General features: G+C 34.6%; 1 protein-coding gene across 1 annotated transcript in view; it reads left to right on the plus strand.

The window, feature by feature from the left end:
- The window catches only part of LOC142986165 (succinate dehydrogenase cytochrome b556 subunit-like), a 75,837-nt gene that overhangs the window by 42,143 nt on the left and 9,460 nt on the right, over nucleotides 1–24,234 (plus strand). The window contains exon 2 of the mRNA XM_076134472.1: nucleotides 19,930–20,141. Within this exon, the coding sequence (XP_075990587.1) occupies nucleotides 19,930–20,141 (212 nt within the window). The remainder of the gene's footprint in view (nucleotides 1–19,929; nucleotides 20,142–24,234) is intronic.

Here is a 24,234-nt window from a genome sequence, read left to right on the forward strand (position 1 = left end):
ATTTTGCGAGGAAAATTTAGCCCTATATTTTTTTTGTTTCATTAATTAGAAACTCAGTAACTCAGTAGCGCTCCGAAATAGACCGGATTCGGAAAGAAAATTTTTGTAAAAAAAAAATCTCTATTTTGCTTATAACTTCTTTAATTGTTAATTCAGGACAAAAAGTTATTCAACATATTTGTAGACAAAATAATTTGCTACAAATTATGTTTTTACAATTTTATTGTAAGACGCATAGTTTCCAAGATATAGCGAAAAAAGTGATTCCACCCCTTTTCCAAGATGGCGGCCGGGGGACAAGGGTGGCGACCCCACAAACTTCAAGTTAAGCTTCTATTGACCCCCCCTACATGTCCCAAAAATAAAATTGCGTCCTCTAAGAAATGCAATATTCGACCCTCAAATTGTAACATTTCAATGGACTAATCCGATTCCTATGGGAATCGGTAGTTTATTATTTTTTTAACGCCTGTTCCGGTCAACGTACGACATCGATCATTGTTACTAGATAGGTAAATTACAATCATTAATAGAATATGTTATAGCTACTTATTACCTTGGAATCGACTGGATTACCATGGGAAAAAAATTAAAAGGGCTCATCTAAATTCTTTCTACTTAAGTTAGTTTAGGCTGATATCATAAACTATAAGAATAATTTACCGAGGGAAATCATAGTACTCCCATGGGAATGAAAAAACATTGTTCTTTTACGGCTGAAGGTAGTTTGTAAGCTGTTGAATTTTAAGAATAATGTCGAACAGATTCCTTCCAGTTTCCCGTGGGTCTGAGATGTTATCCCGCGGTAAAAAGTAACATAAGTGTTGTTATTTCCAAGCCAAAACTAACTGTTTGCCAAATTTCATCCATATCCGTTCAGTAGTTTTTGCGAGAAAGACTAACAAATATGCGTCTATACAAAGTTACGCGTTTATATTATTAGTAAGAGTTAATTCTATTATGAATAACTACTTTTTTTCTCTGTTAGTAGAATTTACTGAAACTTTATAATCATTTTAATTTAATAATAAATATCTTTTAATAATAAATATACGAGACCTCATTTCAAAGGTGTATGGAAACCCAACGCAAATACTAACCTGCGAAAATTCCTGGCTTTGCGAAAGAGCAATTTTGACTCCACGAAACGACCAAGCAGCAGCAATAAACGCTGAAATTTTGAGCTTAGTTTCGGGGGATAATGTAGAGTATATCTCTATTAACAGAGTTATGGAAGAAGGAGAATCTACCAGCTACCCAGTAGAATTTTTAGAATCTCTTAGTGGTCCTGGACTACCAGCTCACAAAATAAAATAAAAAATCGGCGTACCCATAATGCTCCTTAGAAATTTAAGTCCACCAAAACTTTGCAACGGTACTAGATTAAAAGTAACAAATTTACAACGAAATCTGATAGAAGCAGAGATTTTAACAGGGTGCGGAAAAGGCGATAGTGTTTTTATTCCTCGGATTCCTCTCATTCCAAACAATTTTCCGTTTAGTTTTAAACGAATTCAGTTTCCAGTGAGCCTATGTTTCGCCATGACAATTAATAAAGCTCAAGGTCAGACCTAAAAGTTGTGGGTGTAGATCTAAGTATCAGCTGTTTTTCGCACGGTCAATTGTATGTGGCTCTGTCCCGTGTTAGCAATCCCAGCAGCCTGTATGTTATATAGAGAAGCATTACAGTAAAGTAGGTTTTTTAGCTACCCAAAATGACTGTGATTATGATCCAAAATAAAAATAAGTATATATTTTAAAAAACGCTGCTCATAGTCACTATTCCACGCGAACGAAGTCGCGGGATCAGCTAGTTATTAATATTTTTGTAAATTGATGTAAGATGCACATCCGATTTGATAAACATAACTTGTAAGTAGCGTAAGGGTAATACAATTGGTAAATACGATGAGTAACTTAATGTATGAGACAAATTGCATTTTTTATGTCCGTTATCGTACTTTTTACCCCAATTTTTGATATTTTTGCCCAATTTTTTTTTGCGGTAATCGACAATTTTTTCAAGATATCCAAATGTTATATATACTATTCGATAGAGCTTGAAATCCTGAATACAACGATATACATTACTCAAAATCGCCAAAATGTCCCTTACATTAATTCATATTTCCGTAGTCGATATTTTCGGCATGTTCGATGTTGATCTTACAACTTCCGGACAAGTCACAGTTAGCTTAACCGTCACCTATTTTTTTTCATATGTTTTTTAATGATATGCTTTGGCTCTTCAAAATCTGTTCCAGTCCTTTCGACGAACTAATGTAAGACAAGTGTAACCTACCTGTAAAAACTATTTCATTAGCGATATGTAATCTGATCAGTACCTTTCGCACCGAAATGGAGATAAGAAGTCGTCAAATTAATTGATTTTTATTAACTCGCAACTCTTTCTCGCAAAAAACACGGAACGGATTTTTCTTGAAATTTGGTACATATGTGTATAACCTAGATTAACACAGAAGACACTCATCTATTCACGCGGATAAAACTGCGAATAGAAGTAACTTCTAGTACCATAAAATTATTTGAGTACAAAAAATAAATAAATGCTGCAGCTAAGTATCGTTTTGATTTGTTTCCGTACCTCGTTATTCGTATTGCTCTTTAAACACAGTTTCAATGACTTGAGCTTTTGAATTAATTAAATCCATTGCAAAAAAATAAAAGACTAGAAGAATTAAAAGTGTTACAATAATATTGTGTTAACTTGAGATAACTAAGTTTTATTGCATGGAAATGGTTCTAGTTTGGACATATATAGACACAAATAAAAGAAACACCCTTTAAAAATATCTATAGGTCAAATATATCGTTTATTCCATCTAGTCCTACCAGTAGTTCGATAGTCGAACTGTTAGGATGTTTTTATTCCAATTTGTTATACTGACGGATCGAACTATTTGGAAACGCGGATTTTATTCCAAATAGAGCTATTGTGCATATAATGGTACAGTCATGTAGGAAGAGGAAATGGTCTATTTTATTATTTCTTATCAATCCTCTGTGAAGGATGTTAGAAAATGTGTTTACATGTCAATATTTTTTTTTATTCACAATTTTTTTTAATTTCCCATTTCTGTCCCACTGCAGGGCATGGGTCTCCCCCAAACGAGGAGGGAGAGGTTAGGCCTTGAGTCCACAACGCTGGCCAAGTGCGGGTTGGGGACTTTGCATGCTCTCAATAAATGTATTCAACAATTTTTTAGGCATGTAAGGTTTCCTCACGGTGTTTTCCTTCACCGTTATAGCAGGTTATCATTATTTCTAATACACACATAACTTCGAAAAGTCATTGGTGTGTTGCAACCACATGCGTGGGTGGTGCCAGCTTAAACGACTCGGCTATCACTGACTTTGTTTAGAAATTTCGAGGTAAAATTTCAAATATCACCTCTTTCGCCAGAGATCCATCTATGTCCTACAGATGTCACCATTTATAAACATCATGATTGTTTTATGACTTTCAAAATATTTCATTTTCTATTTTATAAAAAAACTTGAAAATAAGTAGGTGATGTTTTATTTTTTGTTTCACTGTACATCGGTGTCAGTAGTTCTATTTGGAATAAAATCCGCGTTTCCAAATAGTTCGATCCGTCAGTATAACAAATTGGAATAAAAACACCCAAACAGTTCGACTATCGAACTACTGGTAGGACTAGATGGAATAAACGAAATATATTTCTTTGTCTTCAAAGATATTCAGACGTGTATAAAAATTGAGGATACTTATCACTTCTTAGTTTGGTTGAAACTAACCAACTAACTCTATCAAATACAAGTTGATCTGACCAGCTTTTTTCGTGTCTCAGCTTGCACTGATTATAGCTTAAGAGAGTCCATAGTTTCATTGGTGTGTAGTCCAGTCATTATAGTAAGTTCACCTCGGAATTCGAGATACCCAGCTGTAAGTCTGTAAATACTTGTATATTGACACCCTAAAAGTTGTCTCAAAACCTACATATGGTAGGGTGTACGCAACTATAAAATTTCAAGGTCAAAGTTCACAACAACCGGTTTTTTGCGCTTTTTTTGTAAATATCTCATTTCCTATGGAACGTTTGCTATTTGTATTCATTATTAATATTGTACAGTATAAAATTATCTACAAATTTGGTTTGAAAACATTTTTACACGGTGAACCGTTTTCGAAATAGAGGGCGGAATAATATTTATAATCATTGATTTATCGATAGTTCATCAATTATATATGGGACATTTTCGACCGGAGGCACCGGTTGACCTAATATGATACTGTGACCGCGCGCTCTCCGCCCTCTATTTCGAAAACGGTTCACCGTAAAAAAATGTTTTCAAACAAAATTTGTAGAGAATTTTATACTGTACAATATTAATAATGAATACCAATTGCAAACGTTCCATAGGAAATGAGATATTTACAAAAAAAAGCGCAAAAAAACGGTTTTTGTGACCTTTGACCTTGAAATTTTATAGTTGCGTACACCCTACCATATGTAGGTTTTGAGACAACTTTTAGGGTGTCAATATACAAGTATTTACAGATTTACTATACTCGTCCACTAGCGCGGCAGACGCGCAACACCACATGCAGCTAGATTTTGAAAACATAATAAGGTGGGCTCATGACAACGGAATAATACTAAATTTCACTAAAACTAAGTTAATGCTAATATATTCCCCATATAATAACAATAAAAACAAAATACAAATACACATAACAGGTCATACATACGAATGCTTACACAGTAATAAATATAGATGTCAATGTGCAAATATAGATAGAGTAGATAAATATAAATATTTAGGTTTAACGGTAGATAGTAATTTGAACTGGAAGACACATGTCAATGATGTGTGTGCTAAACTCCAATCAGTCTTGGGTAAATTCTTTCACCTCAGTAGATTTGTAAATAAAAAAGTATTATCAGTATTATATTTCGCACTTGCTGACTCACTAATTAGTTATGGCTTAAGTAGCTATGGACTTACATTTAAAACACAATTAGATTTAATTAAACAATTACAGATTAGACTGAGTAAGTATCTTGTTAGCAAAAAGGTTAAATTAAAATACAAACAGAATTATGACGAATTATTAAAGTTCTGTAATATTATACCAGTGCACGAAAAAGTTGAATATTTGATAGCTATAGAACAATACAAAATAGATAAATACAAAGAAACCGCAAATCATAAATATACAACTATGAATGTCGTTCAAAGAAAGCTTGTTATACCTTATGTAAGGAACTATTATGGTAAAAGAACTAGGCAATATTTAACACCAACAATATTTAATAAAATAGATTTTATAAGGAACTCGGACATAAATAATATAAGTACTCTGAAAAAAAGACTGAAAAATTACTACTTAAAGATATAAGAATGCCATGTACCTAAGAAATAAATATAAAGATAGATATAAGATAAATATGATTAAAATAATATGTATGTGATAATATGATATATTTAATAAGATTTAGTTTTATATAAAGAAAAATAACGTATATAGTATATATTATAGTCGATAAGTAATAATATTTATGTAATAATAATAATTGTAAATTAAAGAGCGCCATTATCGCCAACAAACTGGTTGACAGTTTGGCGATTTTTGTATGTATTTTATAATGTGATGTATTATGCTGGGGCTACATTAGCGGGCTATGGCGAATATTCGTGTTAACGCGATGAATGTGGCCGGGTTCATCGTGTCATCGCGTAGTATTCGGGCGAAGACGATGTAGTATCGAGGAGCTGTCGGTAAACTGGCGCGAATCAAAGGGATTTGTCGCGCCAATATTCGCTTAGGTGGCTACATCTACGTCTATTCAGTGTCGTCGTAATTTACCGCTCACGTCTCCGCACAACAAACTGAACAGCACAAGGCACGATGCATCGCGTCAACTCGACACGAATCTTCGCCCGCCTTAATGTAGACAAGAACGTCGCCCATACCCGAACACGATGTTTTTGTCGCGCCAACACCATACGAATCTTCGCTCGCTAATGTAGCCCCAGCATTATACGAATAAACGTTATAAAAAAAAAAAAAAAAATACAGCTGGGTATCTCGAATTCCGAGATTCTTACCTAATTTAAGCTTAAATGACTGGACTATGTGTATCATATTCAGAAAGGCAATGAGATTGGCCATTGAATATAGCGTCCAAACAAAGAAATATATGTACTTCTCCGCCTTAATAGCAATATTTTATAAGCATATTCAATTGCAGCAATGGAAAAAGATTCCGATACCGTTTCCCTTCACAGAATTCATCGCGTTTCAAGTTCTTTAGAAATATTAATATTACATCGGTATTTATTTCTCCGTAACTGTAGGTAGTTATAGCTCAGTGCAACGAAGCATTGAAACTGATTAATTGAGACGTCTTCGATGTCGGTTCGATGCCTGTGCAAGTACCTACGCCGTCGCGAGTTTGTCACTGTCATCGGCTTACTGCTAGCTCCAATTATTCCATTTGAGATGCCAAAGGTACCTATTTCTGAAGAAACACCGTCTACCGTCCACCCACTCGCTTCAACTCTTATTTTAATTGCTTAGTTTGTTGAATAGTAAGATTTCCATAAAATCTTTTTCGTTTTGATAAAATGATGTGTTTGTATTTCAAATTATGTTTGGCACCTTTCTTGGAATGTGAAATACAAAAATAATGTTATTTTTGTAACAGACATATTATTTTTTATACATACTCTATATGCTTTATATTAATTTTGCGTAAAGGACCTTCGTGTTTTTTAGTGATGAGAGATGAGATCCTAAGAAAGACAAAAACTGTCAGATCTTAAACATTTTTTTTATACCTGCTTTTAGGCAGTTTCTACACACATATCTAATGTGACCGTTAAAGCCTCTGTGTAGTAAAGACAAATCTGTTTCTTTATAAAATTATCAAATTTGACTGTCGTTTTTGCTTTACTTATTTATAAACTTGGCTTATTATTATAAAAAGAAACTGGCAGTCAATCTAGTGTCATGCGGTTAACCATAGAAAGTAACCCACAGAGCGTTTTCTGACCGGTGAGATCCTCACAGCCGGAGCTTATACTACTTTTATTAGTCAGACAATGTCCTACATACACACATTAGCCATACTATTATTTCTCTCTCATATTACCAGAAAATATATAAATTTACAATGCTAAACTAAAATAAAAAGAAACAAAAAATTTAATCAGAACTACAAAATAAAGCGCAAGATTTAAATATAATTTAACATTTATATCTGAAATCAAATTTATCGCTATATCCAAATTAAATAATCAGATTCAAATAAATTGACAGTATATTAATATTTAATACAAATATTCGCCAATTAAATATAATTGGAAGAAATTTGCTGTACTTATTTCGAGGAAATTGTAATGACCTGAGAGTAACGAGATTATCCGTCAATTATCTATACTAATATTATAAAGCTGAAGAGTTTGTTTGTTTGATTGTTTGTTTGTTTGTTTGTTTGTTTGTTTGAACGCGCTAGAGGTCAATTCTGTACATTGAATATATTAAAAAAAAAATCAATGGGGGATGTTTAGTAACGGATACTGATACCGAATCTGCAATTTATAATTTTCTTTTCTGTCTGTCTGTCTGTCTGTCTGTCTATCTGTCTGTCTGTCTGTCTGTCTGTCTATCTGTCTGTCTGTCTGTCTGTCTGTCTGTCCTCCGTCTGTATGTTACGCTATCACGTAAAAACTACCGATTAGAATGCACTGAAATTTGGTATATGCATAGAATAAGTAGTGGAGCAACTATTGGGATACTTTTTATCGCATAAAATTGCATAGATTTTTAGAAAATTGAAAGAAATACGTAGAAATCGTTTGAACCTGCGTTTCTCTAAAGATACCATAGATGGCATTGCAATCCATTTCACAACATTCGCATATAGTTAACGCGGCGCCTGCCGTATCGATATCTGTTGTTCGCACCAACTAATAGATGGCGTTATAGTCCACAAAAAGCATGTTTTTCCTAATTCATTTATTTTGATGGCTTTATTGTAAAAAAAATACCTTTAAAACAGGCTATACATTTATAAGATTTTCAAACATAAATGATGTATGATATATTACACAAAAATGTTGGTTTACGTGGGTCCGGTGCGGTCGGGATATGCTAGATGGCAAACCGAGTAATTTCGTTTGTTGTCGTTGTTCGCCACAACTAACAGATGGCGTTGTAGTTCGTAACACATAACCAAATTAATTGGTTGCATTATAGAAATAAATTGGATAGCTATGGAACAGACTATGTGGTAAGTTTAAAAAATAAACAACGGATGATATATAACAAATATTTACGGGTTACGCGGTTTCGGACGTATCATCGCAAGTATACATTATTACGCGTGTGAAGAACTCCGGCGCGGTCTGTCTGTACCTATAATAATATTCTGAATCCAGACGGGTAAGCAATGGTCAGTCTATAATAAGGTATTATATTTTACACTGTAAACTGGTACGGATACAGACGAGAGCGGAAAAGAAGGTAACCACAGGAAATCAGGCCTGCCTGAGCCTGTGTCACATTGTGTGCCCTTCGGGTCCCTTTCGTAAATAACCATTAGATGACAAAAGAGTTGTTAGCATTTTTATGTGTAGGTGTATTGAGTGCTTCGCAATTCGCGTGCTCAAACGAATAAGCAACAGTACGAAATTCACGCGAGCGGAGCCGCACGGGTCAGCTAGTACTATAATAATATTATAAAGCTGAAGAGTTTGTTTGATTGTTTGTTTGTTTGTTTGAACGCACTAATCTCAGGAACTACGGATCCGATTTGAAAAATTCTTTCAGTACTAGACAGCCTATTTATTGAGGAAGGCTATAGGCTATATATCATCACGCTACGACCAATAGGAGCGGAGTAGCAACGAGAAATGTTACAAAAACGGGGAAAATTATGACGCATTCTCTCTTATGGGACGCAAGCGAAGTTGCGCGGGTCAGCTAGTGAAGTATATTTCTGATAAATTCCCTGTTAATTATTCAACGTTATATGTTTTTTACACAGCAATCTATTTTAACAATAATAATTAAAACTAAACATTAAATTAATACATTAAATAATAATTTTATATGTACAAACGAAAAAAAAAATAATAATAAAGGATTTAAACATAAATAAAATTAAATTCATTCCCTGTTTGATTAATTTCGAAAGTGTATGGACCCAATTATGAGAATTTCTGGGATATTGTAATTAATTTGGTCGCTATTGGACTTTGATAATATTAAATTTTAAGGGTCAGAGCGCATTCGTCCCCTAAAATTCGTCCCCTAGAATAAAAGTTGTAGATTCGGCCCCTACATAGGTGCCCATTGGTCTCCTGGTAGGGGACCAATTAATATTTTAATAAAAAATATTATTTTTAAGGTACCCATTCGTCCCCTCTAATATACATATATACAATATAAGTTAAAGATTCGGCACCTATTCAGGCGCCTATTGGTCCCCTGAGATAAAATTAGCTATATTTTACATAAGAAACGGTTAACATAATACACTTGTGAACAATTTATTAACGGAATTAATTTAATAAATCATAACAGATCATTGAAAAAGCTATGCATATATTATTAATTTAAAATGAAAAAACAAATATAAGATTAGTTTTGTACTAAAATAATGTTGATTTGTTTAATCTTCAATAATTATTGTGATTTTAGTCATTTTTTGTTATTGTAGTTATAGTTTGTTAGATTTAAGCTATTACGATTTTGCATGTAGTTGGTTAATATATAAAAAAATAAGAAGTAATTATTTACTGTTGATATGTGTTCTATTTTTTTCTGCATATTTTATATTTAATTTTAATGTTGATTTATATGATGGTCAATCAAGACTGATTTTTGTAAAAGAGTTGTATTTTGTTAGTTTCTAGGACATTGTAATTTTGTATGTGTTAATCTTATTTGAAATAAACATGATATCTACCGAAATACTATATTTTTTATTATAGCCTTTTCTGCGCGACTGTACCAGGACTACCAAGCTGCAGTATACACATATACATGTACTTATATTAGAAGAATGAATAAAAATAAATATTCTTCAGGGGACGAATGGGCCCCTCAAAAGTTCCAGGGGACGAGTGGGCACAGGGTGCGAATCTTAGGGGACGAATGGGCTCTGACCCAATTTTAATACATCTGTAACATTTCATTTGTTTTCGTTTCTCCTTATATTTATTCACAATTATAATGCATTATTTTATTTTTGGTCCGTTTTGAGATGCTAGGATGTTTAATTTCTAACTCACGCAAATGCTATAAACAAAGTAGTATAGATGCTATTGCCAAAACGTTTATAACAAAATAAACGTCATAAGGGCAAACTATTTTCACCCACATAAAAAGCAAATTCTTACAATCAAACCAGGGAAAACAATTTTTTGATTACAAAACATATTACTGTATAAAAAAGACATTCTGCCAGTAGCTTGAGCAGCCAGACAATGACCCTAACCTATAAAGTGACATGCACTAATAAAATGCCTACACACATAATATCACGCTTTACTCCCTTATGAGTACAATGAAGAAAATAAAGAGCAAAGATCTTTCGCAAAATTGATACACAATTCAAAACGATTTTATTACAACCATACATCTCTTATTTCTCATGTGACAGTTATTAAAATACGGTCTGGCAATTATTTTTAAGTGTCCGTGGCAATTAACGTGGCCAGTGAAGCGCCGCGAGTGAAGCCACGGCCTGAGGTTATAGCAGCCAATTAGGGCTATGAAATGTCATTATAGGCTATCTGCGCGCATCAGTTTATTAATTGTTATGTATCAATACTCAGTGGGAGTAAAAAGATCATGACTGAGAATAAATATTTTATTAATTGAGAGCTTTATATATAATATTAGGTCGGGGAAAAAGTATTTTCGCATTATAGTATGTATGAACTTGTAGTAAAATCTCTTTGGCTTCAAGAATCACAAATGAGTACACGGTTCATTAGGTTTCTTTCAGTGAGCTGGTGAGGTACCCAAAAATACTGACACTTATGACTGCCAAGAATACAGTAAGGGAATTTACAGCTAATTCAGAGAGCTACTCTTTTTAATCTTTCTATAACAAATCGTTGATGTTGAAAGGAACTGCCACCAACACTACGAATCACACGTAATAATAATAATATAACACGTTGGCATAATTTAAACAATTTTAATGTACGCACTAATTTCAATTCAATAGAAATGTCAATCAAATCAAAAAACAAGTACAATCGAATAGAAAAATCTTGCTTACATGTAGTTACAGGCGGCTTTATCGCACTGGGCCATCTCTTCCGGGCAAGCGTTTCATGAAGAGATAAATTTGTTTTGATAAATTAGGGAAACGATATGATAGTTCATTTAATCAATTTATAAAATAATAGTTAAAATAATGATTTGCGATAAACTGTTGTGTATTTAACGATCTAGTATTATCTAATAAATAACCATCATAGCCAGTGTCACATAATTACTAACAATTTATTTGCTGTTTATAAACCACGGCCTCTAATGTGGTAATTAAAAGGCTTTTGTTAGATTAATATGAAGTTAATAATTTTCAAACGTGATACAGTCACCAGCAAAAATATGTTTACACTATCAAGCTTAGTACACACATATTCGTACCGGCATTGTCAGTATGACGTGTCGAACAACAAAAGTGACTCGACGAAATTACTGCACTTGTTAGGCTTGTGCCTATTTGGCTTAATGAATTCTATTTAGCAGTATTTGTGGAACGATTTATCCGACGCGTAACTGCTACTAGGTCTGGCTAACACCCATCGGGTAGTTCCATCTGGTTCAACCATAACAATTCAGTTTTCATTCGTCATCGTCGTCAAGTGGCAATTTTTCGAACATTCATCTACATATTTGATTTTACCGGCCGGGCCGGTCCATAAAGTGCCGACTCGTATATTATTATGTGTATAAGACTCACTTTTTAATGCCACTTTATTTTATGAAAATATCAATGTTATTATTGCTTAGTAAACAGTAAATACGCAGTGATTATAAATTTCTTTACAGTAACAACCAAAGAGATTTTATTACAAGTTCATACATACTATAATGCGAAAAGACTTTTTCCCCGACCTAATATATGAGAGTACAGGAATCAACGCATACACATATTCTACCTAGGATAGCCATCCTGTAGTAGCCACTTTTATCTTTTCATTAGAAATACTACTGTTGAAAATGTTGCAATACATCTGACCGATTTCTGCCATGGTGACTACTTCAACTCATAATCTGTTGGGCGCTGATGTTCCGGCATAAATTTTTGCTTTCGACTGTACAATGAGGTATTAATTATGTTCGTGACAGTTTTAAACGCGCAGTGATTAAATGTGTTTGCTCCATGTAATATGGTTGTGTACGCGAGTGAACCAACGACACGGTATGGGATTTTTGTAATTCCTTCTCCTGTTTGCTATACGAAAACGGACTGAACGTGTGCATTATTTTTGTAAAACAGGTGACCAACGTTTGAAAGTCTGAGAGAAATCTTGTATGTAGACAGAATAGTAACACACCTTTCTTTTTTTATTTTTTTTACAACTCCTGCACAAAAAATTGCTTTTGCGTCGGGAGGACTTTAACAAACATACAAACAACAGACACAAAGTACTACCAGACCCGAAACAATTATTTGTGGATCTCACAAATAATACAATGATTCAGTGTAAGAATCGAACCCACGACCTCACGACGCAGTGTTATCGACGTGGCGACCAAAATCAACTGACTGCCACGGAAGCAGTTGTTACAATTAGTTTTTTAACCGCGTACTTAAAGTTAAAAAAGAGGGTTTGAGCTATAAATTAAAAATTAAAAAAACAATGTGAGCACATGTCGCTAAACAGGTTATAAGTTAATCAACAGTTTCACCGCGGGAGGACGTGGTAGGGTGCTAAAACTTAACAATTAGTGTTCCCCTACTGTTTGGCCGATGGCATAAACTCGCTCTTTAATATCACTGCTGTTTCGTCATTAATGTTGATTGTTGAGTGAGTTTACATTTCTTGAAGTATTTGATCCAAAAACGCCATGTTAAAAAATCCTAAATACAATACCTCTCCTCTAATTATTCAATGTTTGATTTAAAAAATTATGCCTCTATAAAAATTATTCTACGTGTCAGTCAATATTTGAAAAGCTAGGTGGTGATAAAACCTTTCAGGAATCGCTCACAAAAGTGCTGAAGTGAGTGCGAACGCCTTTATCAAAGGTAACCGAGTTTCCTCACCTTCATACTCCACATCCATCAGTTTCACGTGTCAGGCGAGTAGATACGAGACGAGCAGCTTGCGTGTTAAAGTGCCACTAAAATGTACACTGATTGACTGCACCCGTCTATACCGGACTGTAGGCTTACAACGCATTCCACCCAAGCGTACTCGCAAATTGGCTCAAAGTGGCCGGGGGTAAAAGCAGAAATATTATTAAAACTATCCGCGATAACCCATGGCCGCTTCGCAACGCTACACCCAACGCTAATTGCGTTTTGCGTTTGATCGCGATATACTCAGTACCTGTAGAATAATTGTTTGTCTAGCGGAAAATTTAAATGCACAATCTGACAGCTTCCTGCATTTGTTTTGTCCGAACATTTGTCGGTATCGCATTGTCAAAATGTCGAGTGTAGTAATTCAAAATGCGAGCTTGCAAACCAATGTTTTTCAATTTTCCTGTTAAAAATTTTCAACGAAAATGTTTGAGCCAAAATATGAGTGTTAACCCAACATCTAGAAAAAAGAAAGTGTGATTAAAAAAGAGTTTAGAGTTTGTACGTTCCCTGTTGTTGGCAGTATGTAGTTAAGGCATGACTGTGTGTGTTAAGCCTGGGGGTAAAAGTTAAATGGGTTGTGGACATGGTTATATTAGTATGGAAGCGAGTACAGCGAATTTTTGGTAGTGATTATTGATTATTGTGGCATAGCATTTTGTTGGCTGTAACTCGTATGTAACTTTGATTCTCCAGCTTGCTAATTGATTTTGTACCAGTTATTTAAAAGTTCCTTACGGTTGTCCACTAGGGTGCTGTAATTTATGTTTGTTTTTTCCGTTCTTTAAATTTGAGAGCTAACTTGTATTCAGAGGGATGATATCCTGCTTCTACCAACAACCGGCTAGTGCTAGCTATCGCAATTTTGAATTGCGCACATAAAGTGGTCAGTTACGGCTGTCATGAACACTAATGAGTACCGCCGTGGAGAGCCTGCCTAGCATCAGATACTAACGAGGGATTTAAGCGTTATAACAACGTTATAAAAGTCCTTAGGCTGGTTGATCAACAGTGAGAGACTACCGATCGTTTATAGATTTATGACTTCATATTTTTGTACTAAACTAGAACTTTGTTCAGGTATATAGTACGTTGATTACATTGCCGTAAAAATTAGAATCCTGTCGATCAACAGTTACAATCACCGTTAAAATATTCAATTTTTACACGTTTACAGCTACAAACACTTTATCAGGCCGTACAAATTATAACGCGTGTTAAATGTTTGAAATGTGCGTATGTTCGAAACGAGTTGAGCGGTGTGTAGTTGTAATGAGCTGAGTAGTGAGTATGTCTGTGTATCCGAGATTCATTTATAAACGGTAAGCGCTGTTAGTCAAGATAAGTTTTTAAGACAAAAACATTCGGGCGTCATGAAACTATGGCACTATGATAAGTAGCCGAAATATTGTTATAATAAATTAGAAATAAGTGGGCAATAATCAGTTTATTAGTTTTGAATCTACTGCTGGTAGAAACAGATAGGCCTATTTGTAGTTTAAACGCCGGACAAAGGTAAGTTATCGGACTTGGGATTTTTTAAATGTGGCTACTTAATTTTAAAGAGAGTTGAGATGACAAAGTTTGTCTGCCTAAAAACCTTTCTAGGAGCTATTTTTATTGTGATGTTTCAAGTTTTTGTTAAGAAACCACAATTTAATAGATAAAAAAAATCCAAGTTTTAAATATTTGTTGAAAAAGCTTTTTATTACAGTAAAAACCAGCCCACAGTTGTAAACTAAAAGATGTAAACCCACCAACATCACAAAATCAACCAAAGGGTGGAAAACCAGATGTAACCACATGTTACCAGTTGTTCCGTGAAATAAACAGCAGATCAACCATGTAGGGATAAAACCATCCCCCATGACGCTTGTTTTACACTCTGATCGAGCAATTCCGCAGTTAGGGGTTGAAATCGGGTTGCCGGTTAGAAGCCAGTTTGTAGATCCGAAAGGTTCTGATTTAACCCGAATTGCAGCTTGGTTTGTATTTACAGAATTTGAGTTGTTCAACTGACTGAGGGGTTTAATTTAGGGTGTATTTGGATGGTTAATGGGTTTTTGGTGTAACAACCAATTTTAGTTAAAATCTTATTGTATAGTTGACTTTTGAAAAAATGGCGAAGTTTCTTAAGTCGCATGCATTTTCTGTGGCCTCATAACGTTTTACTGGGCAGGCGGTTTTTTTTTATTTCAAAGGCTTTGTGCCTTGTCGCCCCGTATGAATTTGATTCAAATCTGACTCTTTTTTTATCCTTAAAAATGCATATCTTTGTATAATAGCGACGATATGGAAATGATTTCATTTTACGTTGTAGTTGGTTTGCTTAGACATCGTCTTAACGTTTATTTTTAATGTACTCATTCAAAAAGTAGTTTGATACTTTGAATCAAATTGTTAGAAAATGCATATTAATATTATTATTTTTTGAGTTACGCCACGTTAATAATCTCTTTTTATTCGAGTTCATTAGAAAACAGAGACTTATTAACTTACCGAAATATAAATTTAGCGAACTAATTTATTATACTACGTACTAGGGTTGGCGTTATTTTTTTCCTGCCAAGCAAAGATCACCCCCTTCTGCTTCCAAAAAATTTGATAATTAAATTATATTCATATACTTATCATTTTTCATAAAAAATATGAAAGACTGTTTTAAACATCTAACTGCATAAACAGCATTAACAAACCCTACGTAATCATAAAATGATATTTAAAAATCAACTACGCAGTTACGGTACATTATCTATACCTACATATTGTAGAGGTATAACATTGAAATCTCGCTCAAGGTCGCTGCATCGATTTCCAGTTCCTAGAGTTTATTTTATAAAATTGAACCCCCCGTAATTGAAGTAATTCTTTACATACGGATGTGCTGCCCATTCTCTCGTCTTGGTCTAACACAACTATAGTTGGAGAGAGATGCAACTATGATGCAACTTCGCTGCAAGGCCTTTGAGGTAGCCCGCTTTTCCGCTTCCCAATCGGAAACAAATCGTCGAAGCTCCATTTTATTTCGTAACGTAAATGCAATTTTATTTTGTAACTGGTAAGGTTGATTTTGAATTACATCAACTGTGATTGTGTACCGCTCTTCCTCCGCGCAGGTAATGTAGGTGGGTTTTGGACTATGAAGTGTGGAAAGGTAGTAAGCGCCAAAATAATAATCGAATTCACACCTTAAATCAGACTAACTAAAGTCTGATTTAAGGTGTGAATTCGATTGTGGTGGCGGAAATTAATCCGATAATTGACTTTTGTCTGTGTGTTGTTTCCATGTGTGTGTTGTTTATGAAGGTTTTGCCAAAACATTGTATGATATTTCAGATGATGATTACTCGAATTTTCGTACTCTCGAAGTGGTGGATGCCTGGAGCCCTATTAAGCATGGGGTGGACTGGAGAACCCCTGCCGTGAAATAACCATTATGATATCATCTGTAAAATCAGGTTCCATCCATAGCCGTCTTAATTACGGGATCGGATGTCCTAGGGTAGTTAAAAGTACCCTCGCAATCCCATGATTTCGCGATCAGTGTAATTTGAACAAATAATACTGCAAAAAATAAATTGTTCACGGGAGCAAAGAATTTTTGAGTTTCACCACAGAATTATACTTCCTTTTTGTATTTTTTCTGGTTCCATAATTTGATACTTAAACTAGCCTGCTCAGTCTATGGGAATGGTGAGGCAACGTCGACATATCAGAACGTATAGATCTATGTTTGATTCTTGACCGAGACACATTTTTTTACTCGATCGGTTAAATTGCCAAGACTTAGCAATTTTCCGATTTTTTGAAAATAATATTGATGAACATTGACAAAGTTTTAATGAAAATAAGTAATTTTTTAACTTACAGTTCAACAATCTCCCTGAATTTAATAAGTTACTTAACTTTCTATTTTTGTCTTTTAGACTATATTTGAACTTTTTTATGAGAGATTATTCTCAATACATCAGAATTAAATCCATACATTTCGATCTGGATTATAATAAATATCGACTTCCTATTATTAAATCCCCATCAAAATAGTAGCAATTAATTAGCGACCACGTCGGCTCAGATTTGGCAAGGGGTGAAAAAGGGTGTTTCAATGCATTCGTTTGTCAAAACAAATCTTTGCGTGCCGGTCGGACCCACCGGTTAATTTGAATTCGACTGTCGTCTGCTCTCGGTATGTGGGGATCGGTCACTTGGAATGTTTCACTGCAACATAGAAATTGTTGATGGGAATGAAAGATAGTAATGGATTAAAAAAGTATATCGTGGTTTTGTATTGACAATACAAAATGCTTTAAAAATAGTAAAATGCCATAGCAAAATAAAAAAACATTAAAATGTATTTTTGATTTGCGTAAGTATTAAAATCAAAATTCATCTCATTCTTAATGAAGTAGTGGTTGAACTACAACAATTGCACAACTGATAAACGTACTAACACTTTATCCATTCAAATTACTCTTTCTTACTATACTAACATACGAGTCTAAAACAAATATTCGTACTCAATACACTCGTCATACAAATTAGTGTGTATTCTGATGGGGTTCGCAGGACACGCGACGCAGCGTTCGTGACTGTATTACCACGGTTGCTATTGCCTTGCACGTGCCACCATCAAAGAGAAATAAAACAAACAAAGATACGACAAATACTACCCTTATGGGACTTTAATAAACTACGCTTTGATAAAAGCGTGCATTACAACATCAACCACTGGCCTGAAAGAAAAACATTACGGAGAATTAAGCGAAATTAATATTGTCGACCTCAGAGAAATGTGATTTTCTTGCAGAAAATAAAATGGTTCTTCTGTTTGTAAAAGTGTAGGTTTACACCCCCGCGGCTGTTTTTATAAAATGTTATATCCTTTTAAAAATAATATCTAAGAAAGGAGATCATCCATTTTGGGCCTTTTTTCAAAGTGCCGGCCAACAAAAAAAAGTGGCATGTATCGATAGAGCTAGCCATTTGAAGCAATAGTTAGTATGGCACAAAACCGGTAGGATCGCTTTGAGCCGAGTTATACAGGTTTGAAGATTCATAATATTCAAACATTAATTCATTTCTGAAAGTGCTGTGAAACATAAAATAATGATTGATTTTGCTAGAATTAACTATCTCAAGCAAATGACCACTCTGAAGTAGGTGCGAGTTTGATTCCCCCGGCGCCTCGATGCGTCGTGCATAAAATAATGATTGATTTTGCTAGAATTAACTATCTCAAGCAAATGACCACTCTGAAGTTGATTTAAGGTCGTAAGCACACGTATCAACTCGGAAACGGGTCGTCACCGTATCAACTCGAGATCATCAGTATTATTTGTATGTAATTCCCTACTGTACCACACTTATCGGAATCGTTATGTGATCGCCCCGGCTCACGACGATGGGAGTGGTGCGTATGCGCGTAATGTATGGAGCGTGGATGATCTCCTTTATTGGCATTTCACTGAATGTGGATGTTTTGTAAAATGAGTCGAGCCGTTTCTGTCCTGTTATTCAAAGAAAAGGAGTATGGCATTATGAGAAAAATATTTTTATTTATTTCGTGCAAAAAGTCGGAAAATTATTCTGTTCCATCGAAAAAAATATTTTAACAATGTATTATTGTCACGGAATTCACTTTTTTTTATATTTATTTTGTACATATGAACATTACAATTATTCTTAATTTCAAGTAAACTCGCCAAACTCTAACGTTTGATGGCGAGAAGCGCACTTTTACAAAAATAATAACGTAACAATAATAAACTATATACAGAAAACAATATCACATCCATCAATAGGTACTATTTAAATTATACGTAGTTGTTATTATAACTAGAACTGTTTTTGCTTATAATTTTATTTACTTTAGATTATTTATTTATTTATTTTCTTGAGACTTAGACAAATATATTTTGAATTGATTGTATTGAACTCTATTTGAGACGCCAAAATAAAATTTGGCACACTTATAGTTTTCTCTCACAATCATAATAATATATGAAATTATGAAAGGTTTATAAAGTGTTTTGTTTCTTTCACTCCTAAGCGAAATGAAAAAGAGAAAACATAACAAAATAGGTTTTTAGTGTGTTTATGAATAAGAGGGTTAGTGTAGAAGGGGTTCATAACGCTTATATTTTTGAATAAAAATGCTTTTATAGTACATTAAATCAATAAATAAAACATTACACGTACTACCACGCCATTGACATTTAAATTTGTCTGTAAACATTGAGCTCTGACATAGACATAAAGTACCGTTTTTTTATGTTTAATGAGGTCTTACTGAATGTCATGAATTTTTATATTAATCTTTACTAATTTTATAAAGCCGAAGAGTTTGTTTGTTTGTTTGAACGCGCTTATCTCAGGAACTACTGGTCCGATTTGAAAAAAAATATAAATATATCATCACGCTTCAACCAATAGGAGCAGAGTACCTACCAGTAAACAATGTTCCAAAAACGAGGAAATTTTTGACCCATTCTCTCTAATTATGTGACGCAAGCGAAGTTTTTGCGAGTCAGCTAGTTTAATTATAATTTAATTTCATACTCGAATTTCGACTACTACCACTAGTTGATATAAATATTTGTTGCAGGTCATCACTTCTTCACATACGGCCGTGTCTGCTGAATCTAACGAGCAGTAAAAAGGGCGGCGGGCATCAGATAACGTACACGGACTACAAGAAGCCGTGCTACGAACAACACGACTATAAGAACATGAAGCTCAAGAGGCCGATGTCTCCTCATCTGACGGTGTACGCGCCGAACATCGCTTCTATGACCTCGATAGGGGAAAGAATATCGGGTTAGTTTGGGTTTTATTTTTGTTATGAATTTGGGTGGATTGGGGTTTTATTTCTGCATTATATTTATTTCAGTTTTCAACTCTTTACTTACTTACTCTTTTCAACTTTAGTTAGTACCTAGTAGTAAAAAGTCTATAACTTATGAAGAAAATATTTGTTAGCCAATTTACACAACATTGTAATTAATGTGTTGTTAATATTTAAACATTTCTACTCATACAAAATAGCTATGTCAAATGTTGAAAACCACCAGTATATCTCGGTCGAACGAACATAACTTGCAGTTATATGATAGTGATGCATGTATTGTATACTTAGGGGAGTAGAAGCGTATTAGAGGAGTTAGCAAATAACTCACTCGCTAAAATGTATACTTAAAAGTACTGGCAAAAATCAGCTATGTACTTTATAATGTACCTAATAATAGTTCGGCATTGAAAATACTCAAACAATCTGACTGTATAGTCCCCTTTGTGGTTAAGCCTAAATATACAGCGGGTTAGCCACACTGCGGCGACGGTTACGGTAGACAGCTAGGCAATTCTTTCAAATGTATTATTCAAAGACTAGGCTTGCGGAGCGGTCAGCCGCAAGTTGGTCGGCTAAAAATATATTGTCTTGTATAGAAATAGATACTGTCTGCCGTGTGCCGAACTACAACTGGGGTCGTGTCGGGAGGTTGACATTTTTATGTATGTTTGTTACTTTTTACGAAAAGGCTTAAAAATTATAGATGCAAAGAATAACTATTTTTATTTAATTTTATAAATAATGTGGCTTTAGAAACAAACCTTTGGTTTTTACTAGCCCTTCTCTTAAGATTGTACATTCCGTGCTGAGCTAGTAGTAGATTCAAAATTGAATTCAGTATTTGTAATAACTATCATAAGTATTAACATTTTAGTTATTCGATTTAGGATACGTGCCCTCCGAAACACAGACGCTCAGTTCAAATATCATTATACAGTCACCCATCTATACAGTGACCGCTTAACTTAAAGCGCAACAGACTAGCTATGAGTGTTATATTCGTTTCCAGAAACTCGACTACAAAACGGAACTTCGACAAATTCTTGTACGACACTACTCTACTCCGACAAAATGGCACTCCGATGCGTTTTAATTTAGACAATACTAGAGTTCGATATACCTAGTCTCAGACACTATTGTACACCGACAAACCGTTTCTTCGACATAACTTTAATAAGAAACAATGCGACTTCGACGACATACTCCTTCGAAAATAATGCTAGGTCGACAGCAGTAAACTTCGAAGTACTCTTCTCAGGCATGTTGTACTTCGACAATATCGTAAATCGACGTGACACATCTAAGCCACCAATGTATATCAAATTTTTTTAAAATGTATTTTAATGAACTATTTTTACAGCATATTTTTGTTTTTCATAGCAGTGATAGCCGAGTGGTATATAAGTTGACACCTCCCACGCAAGTGGTCGCTGGTTAAAATCCGAGGCAACACACCAATGACTTTTCGAAGTTATGTGTGTATTAGAAATAATTATCACATGCTCCAACGGTGAAACGGTGAAGATAAATCTTATTTCTTTTTAATAAACATAATATAGGCGATGCCATAATATGCTGTAAAAATAGTTCATTAAAATACATATAAAAAGAAATTGATATACATTGGTGGCTTAGATGTGTCACGTCGATTTACGATATTGTCGAAGTACAACATGCCTGAGAAGAGTACTTCGAAGTTTACTGCTATCGACCTAGCATTATTTTCGAAGGAGTATGTCGTCGAAGTCGCATTGTTTCTTATTAAAGTTATGTCGAAGAAACGGTTTGTCGGTGTACAATAGTGTCTGAGACTAGGTATATCGAACTCTAGTATTGTCTAAATTAAAACGCATCGGAGTGCCATTTTGTCGGAGTAGAGTAGTGTCGTACAAGAATTTGTCGAAGTTCCGTTTTGTAGTCCAGAAACTCATGATTGTTTTTCTACCAATATTCAGGAATTACTTTGTTTAGTTCGGTTAAAGTAGCTCCGCGCGGAATACAGTAGCTCGATTCTCTACTACTATCGACTACCGACAAACGACCTGTCATCGAGAAATTTTGTATGAAAATATGATCAGCGCCTCTGACGGGTGTCGTGGGAAATATTTTGGCAGTACATTCTAAAGGTGTCTGCTCACTATCCCGTAGCATACCATGACCGTTTCAGACAAAAAACTATTCTTTGTATTGAGAAGTATGAGACTATGCCCACTAGACCGTTCCGTCACCGGCCGACACCGTAGCGTGCCATGCACGGGCCGCCAACTATTCGTCGGAGGGAATATTTTGCCGGTGCGGACACGCTACGTGCATGGCACGCGACGTTGCCAGACCGCTGCGCGCAGGCGGCTAAACGGTGACTGAGCGAATTTGAATGTACACATTAGGAAGTACTGAAAAAACTTTTCTTCATCATCATCTTAGTGTCCAATATTCTCCTTCCGTTTTGCGTTTTTTTATAGAATTCTGAATCCAGTAGCGTCGAGTGTTTTTTGGCCATTCCTCTTCTTCTTCATCCAAATTAAAAGCAATCATTGCCAGCTGTTCAATCGTTAGTTTCCTTATAGCCATAACTATTTCAATATTTCACCACTTTAACGCGTCTACGCAACATTGATATTTGTACGAGAGATGCCTGCCGTGTTACATACGGGCATCATACAGATAAAATACGGGTTACATACGGGTTGTAAACGGGTTCAGAACGCTATCGGCCCGCTTCAGTGGGCAAAATAGAGCGTATCGGATTGCTTTCCGTGCCGGATACGTTCCTAGCACGGTCATAGTATGCTACGGGGTAATGGGCAGAAAGCTTAAAAGTCAAAATTTCGATAGCTAGCCGGTTGAGGTAGTCGGTAGAGAATCGAGGTACAGTACAGTGTGAGATACAGACTGTTTTCGCTGTAAACCCAATCCCGTTCCGGTAGTAATCGTATGTTTATGAATGAGTACAATTAATTACCGCTCTACATTTACATGATTGACTTTAAATTGAATATTTCATTATCGGTCACATTATAATTAATTTGTAACGGTATCCAATTCAAATTCAAAATATATCACTTAATTGAATGTTTCCAATCATCAACAGTTTGATGAAACGTTTTAGATTTAGTAATATAAATTAAATTAAATAGTTATAATTAAAATTATATTAATTGATTTATATTAATTATGATATATTATATAATTACCACTGCTAGATATGATAAATCATCATGAATCTTTTCTCGTTATAAAAATTGAGTCGTTGCTCGAATCTACGCTAAAAAATTAAATTGTTTTTAAATTATTTGTTACCTTTTTTTGAGATTTGCCTTTAATGTAATATTAAACAGCTGTGTAGTGAGTTGTTGTTATTACCTGAAACAAGAAAACGTATTAATTAGTTACATTTTATATTAGAGAAAAAAAACATTAAACAATCATTTCATAACAAATCAAGGTAACAAGGTTTTCAACGGCATAAATAATATAACTCGCAAAGGCGCTTACTTTATAGTGTTTACTCAAAAAACTGTTGTAGATTACTCAAAACCTAGCCACTCCCTCGTTTGGCAGGAGACAGTTGCCCTGCAGTGTTAAAAAAAGATTATAATTCAAGTTTTAAAACGACCAATACCATATTATAACTTTAAACTATCAGAAAATATAATTGCAAGGAGCCACGACGTTTTCCCTATGAATTTTCAGCGCAGAACTTATTCCTGTTCTATTCTCATAGCAAAATCGATTTAGGATTACATATTCAGTTGTTACACCGGCGGTCAGTACAGTCGCGTGCATGATTACACGTTGTAACGTAGAGCGAGTGTTGTGAAAGGAAAGGGGAAAATTATGTGTTATGTCACTTTGAAGTTATAGTTTGTACGGCTGGTGTATGTTCAGTAATATTGTTATGTTACTGTTTTATTATTAAGTGTGGATAGAGTGTTTATTGCTTGAAGTAACTGTTTTTGAACTTGTTGTTTAATTGAGTTACGTATATACGTGGATAACTTAGTTTCCTGAGTTTAGTTTTTCAAAACGTTTACTGTTTGTATTGCTGCATCGTAGTATGGA

The sequence above is a fragment of the Anticarsia gemmatalis genome, chromosome Z (genome assembly GCF_050436995.1).
Source record: "Anticarsia gemmatalis isolate Benzon Research Colony breed Stoneville strain chromosome Z, ilAntGemm2 primary, whole genome shotgun sequence".
Taxonomy (NCBI): Eukaryota; Metazoa; Arthropoda; class Insecta; order Lepidoptera; family Erebidae; genus Anticarsia; species Anticarsia gemmatalis.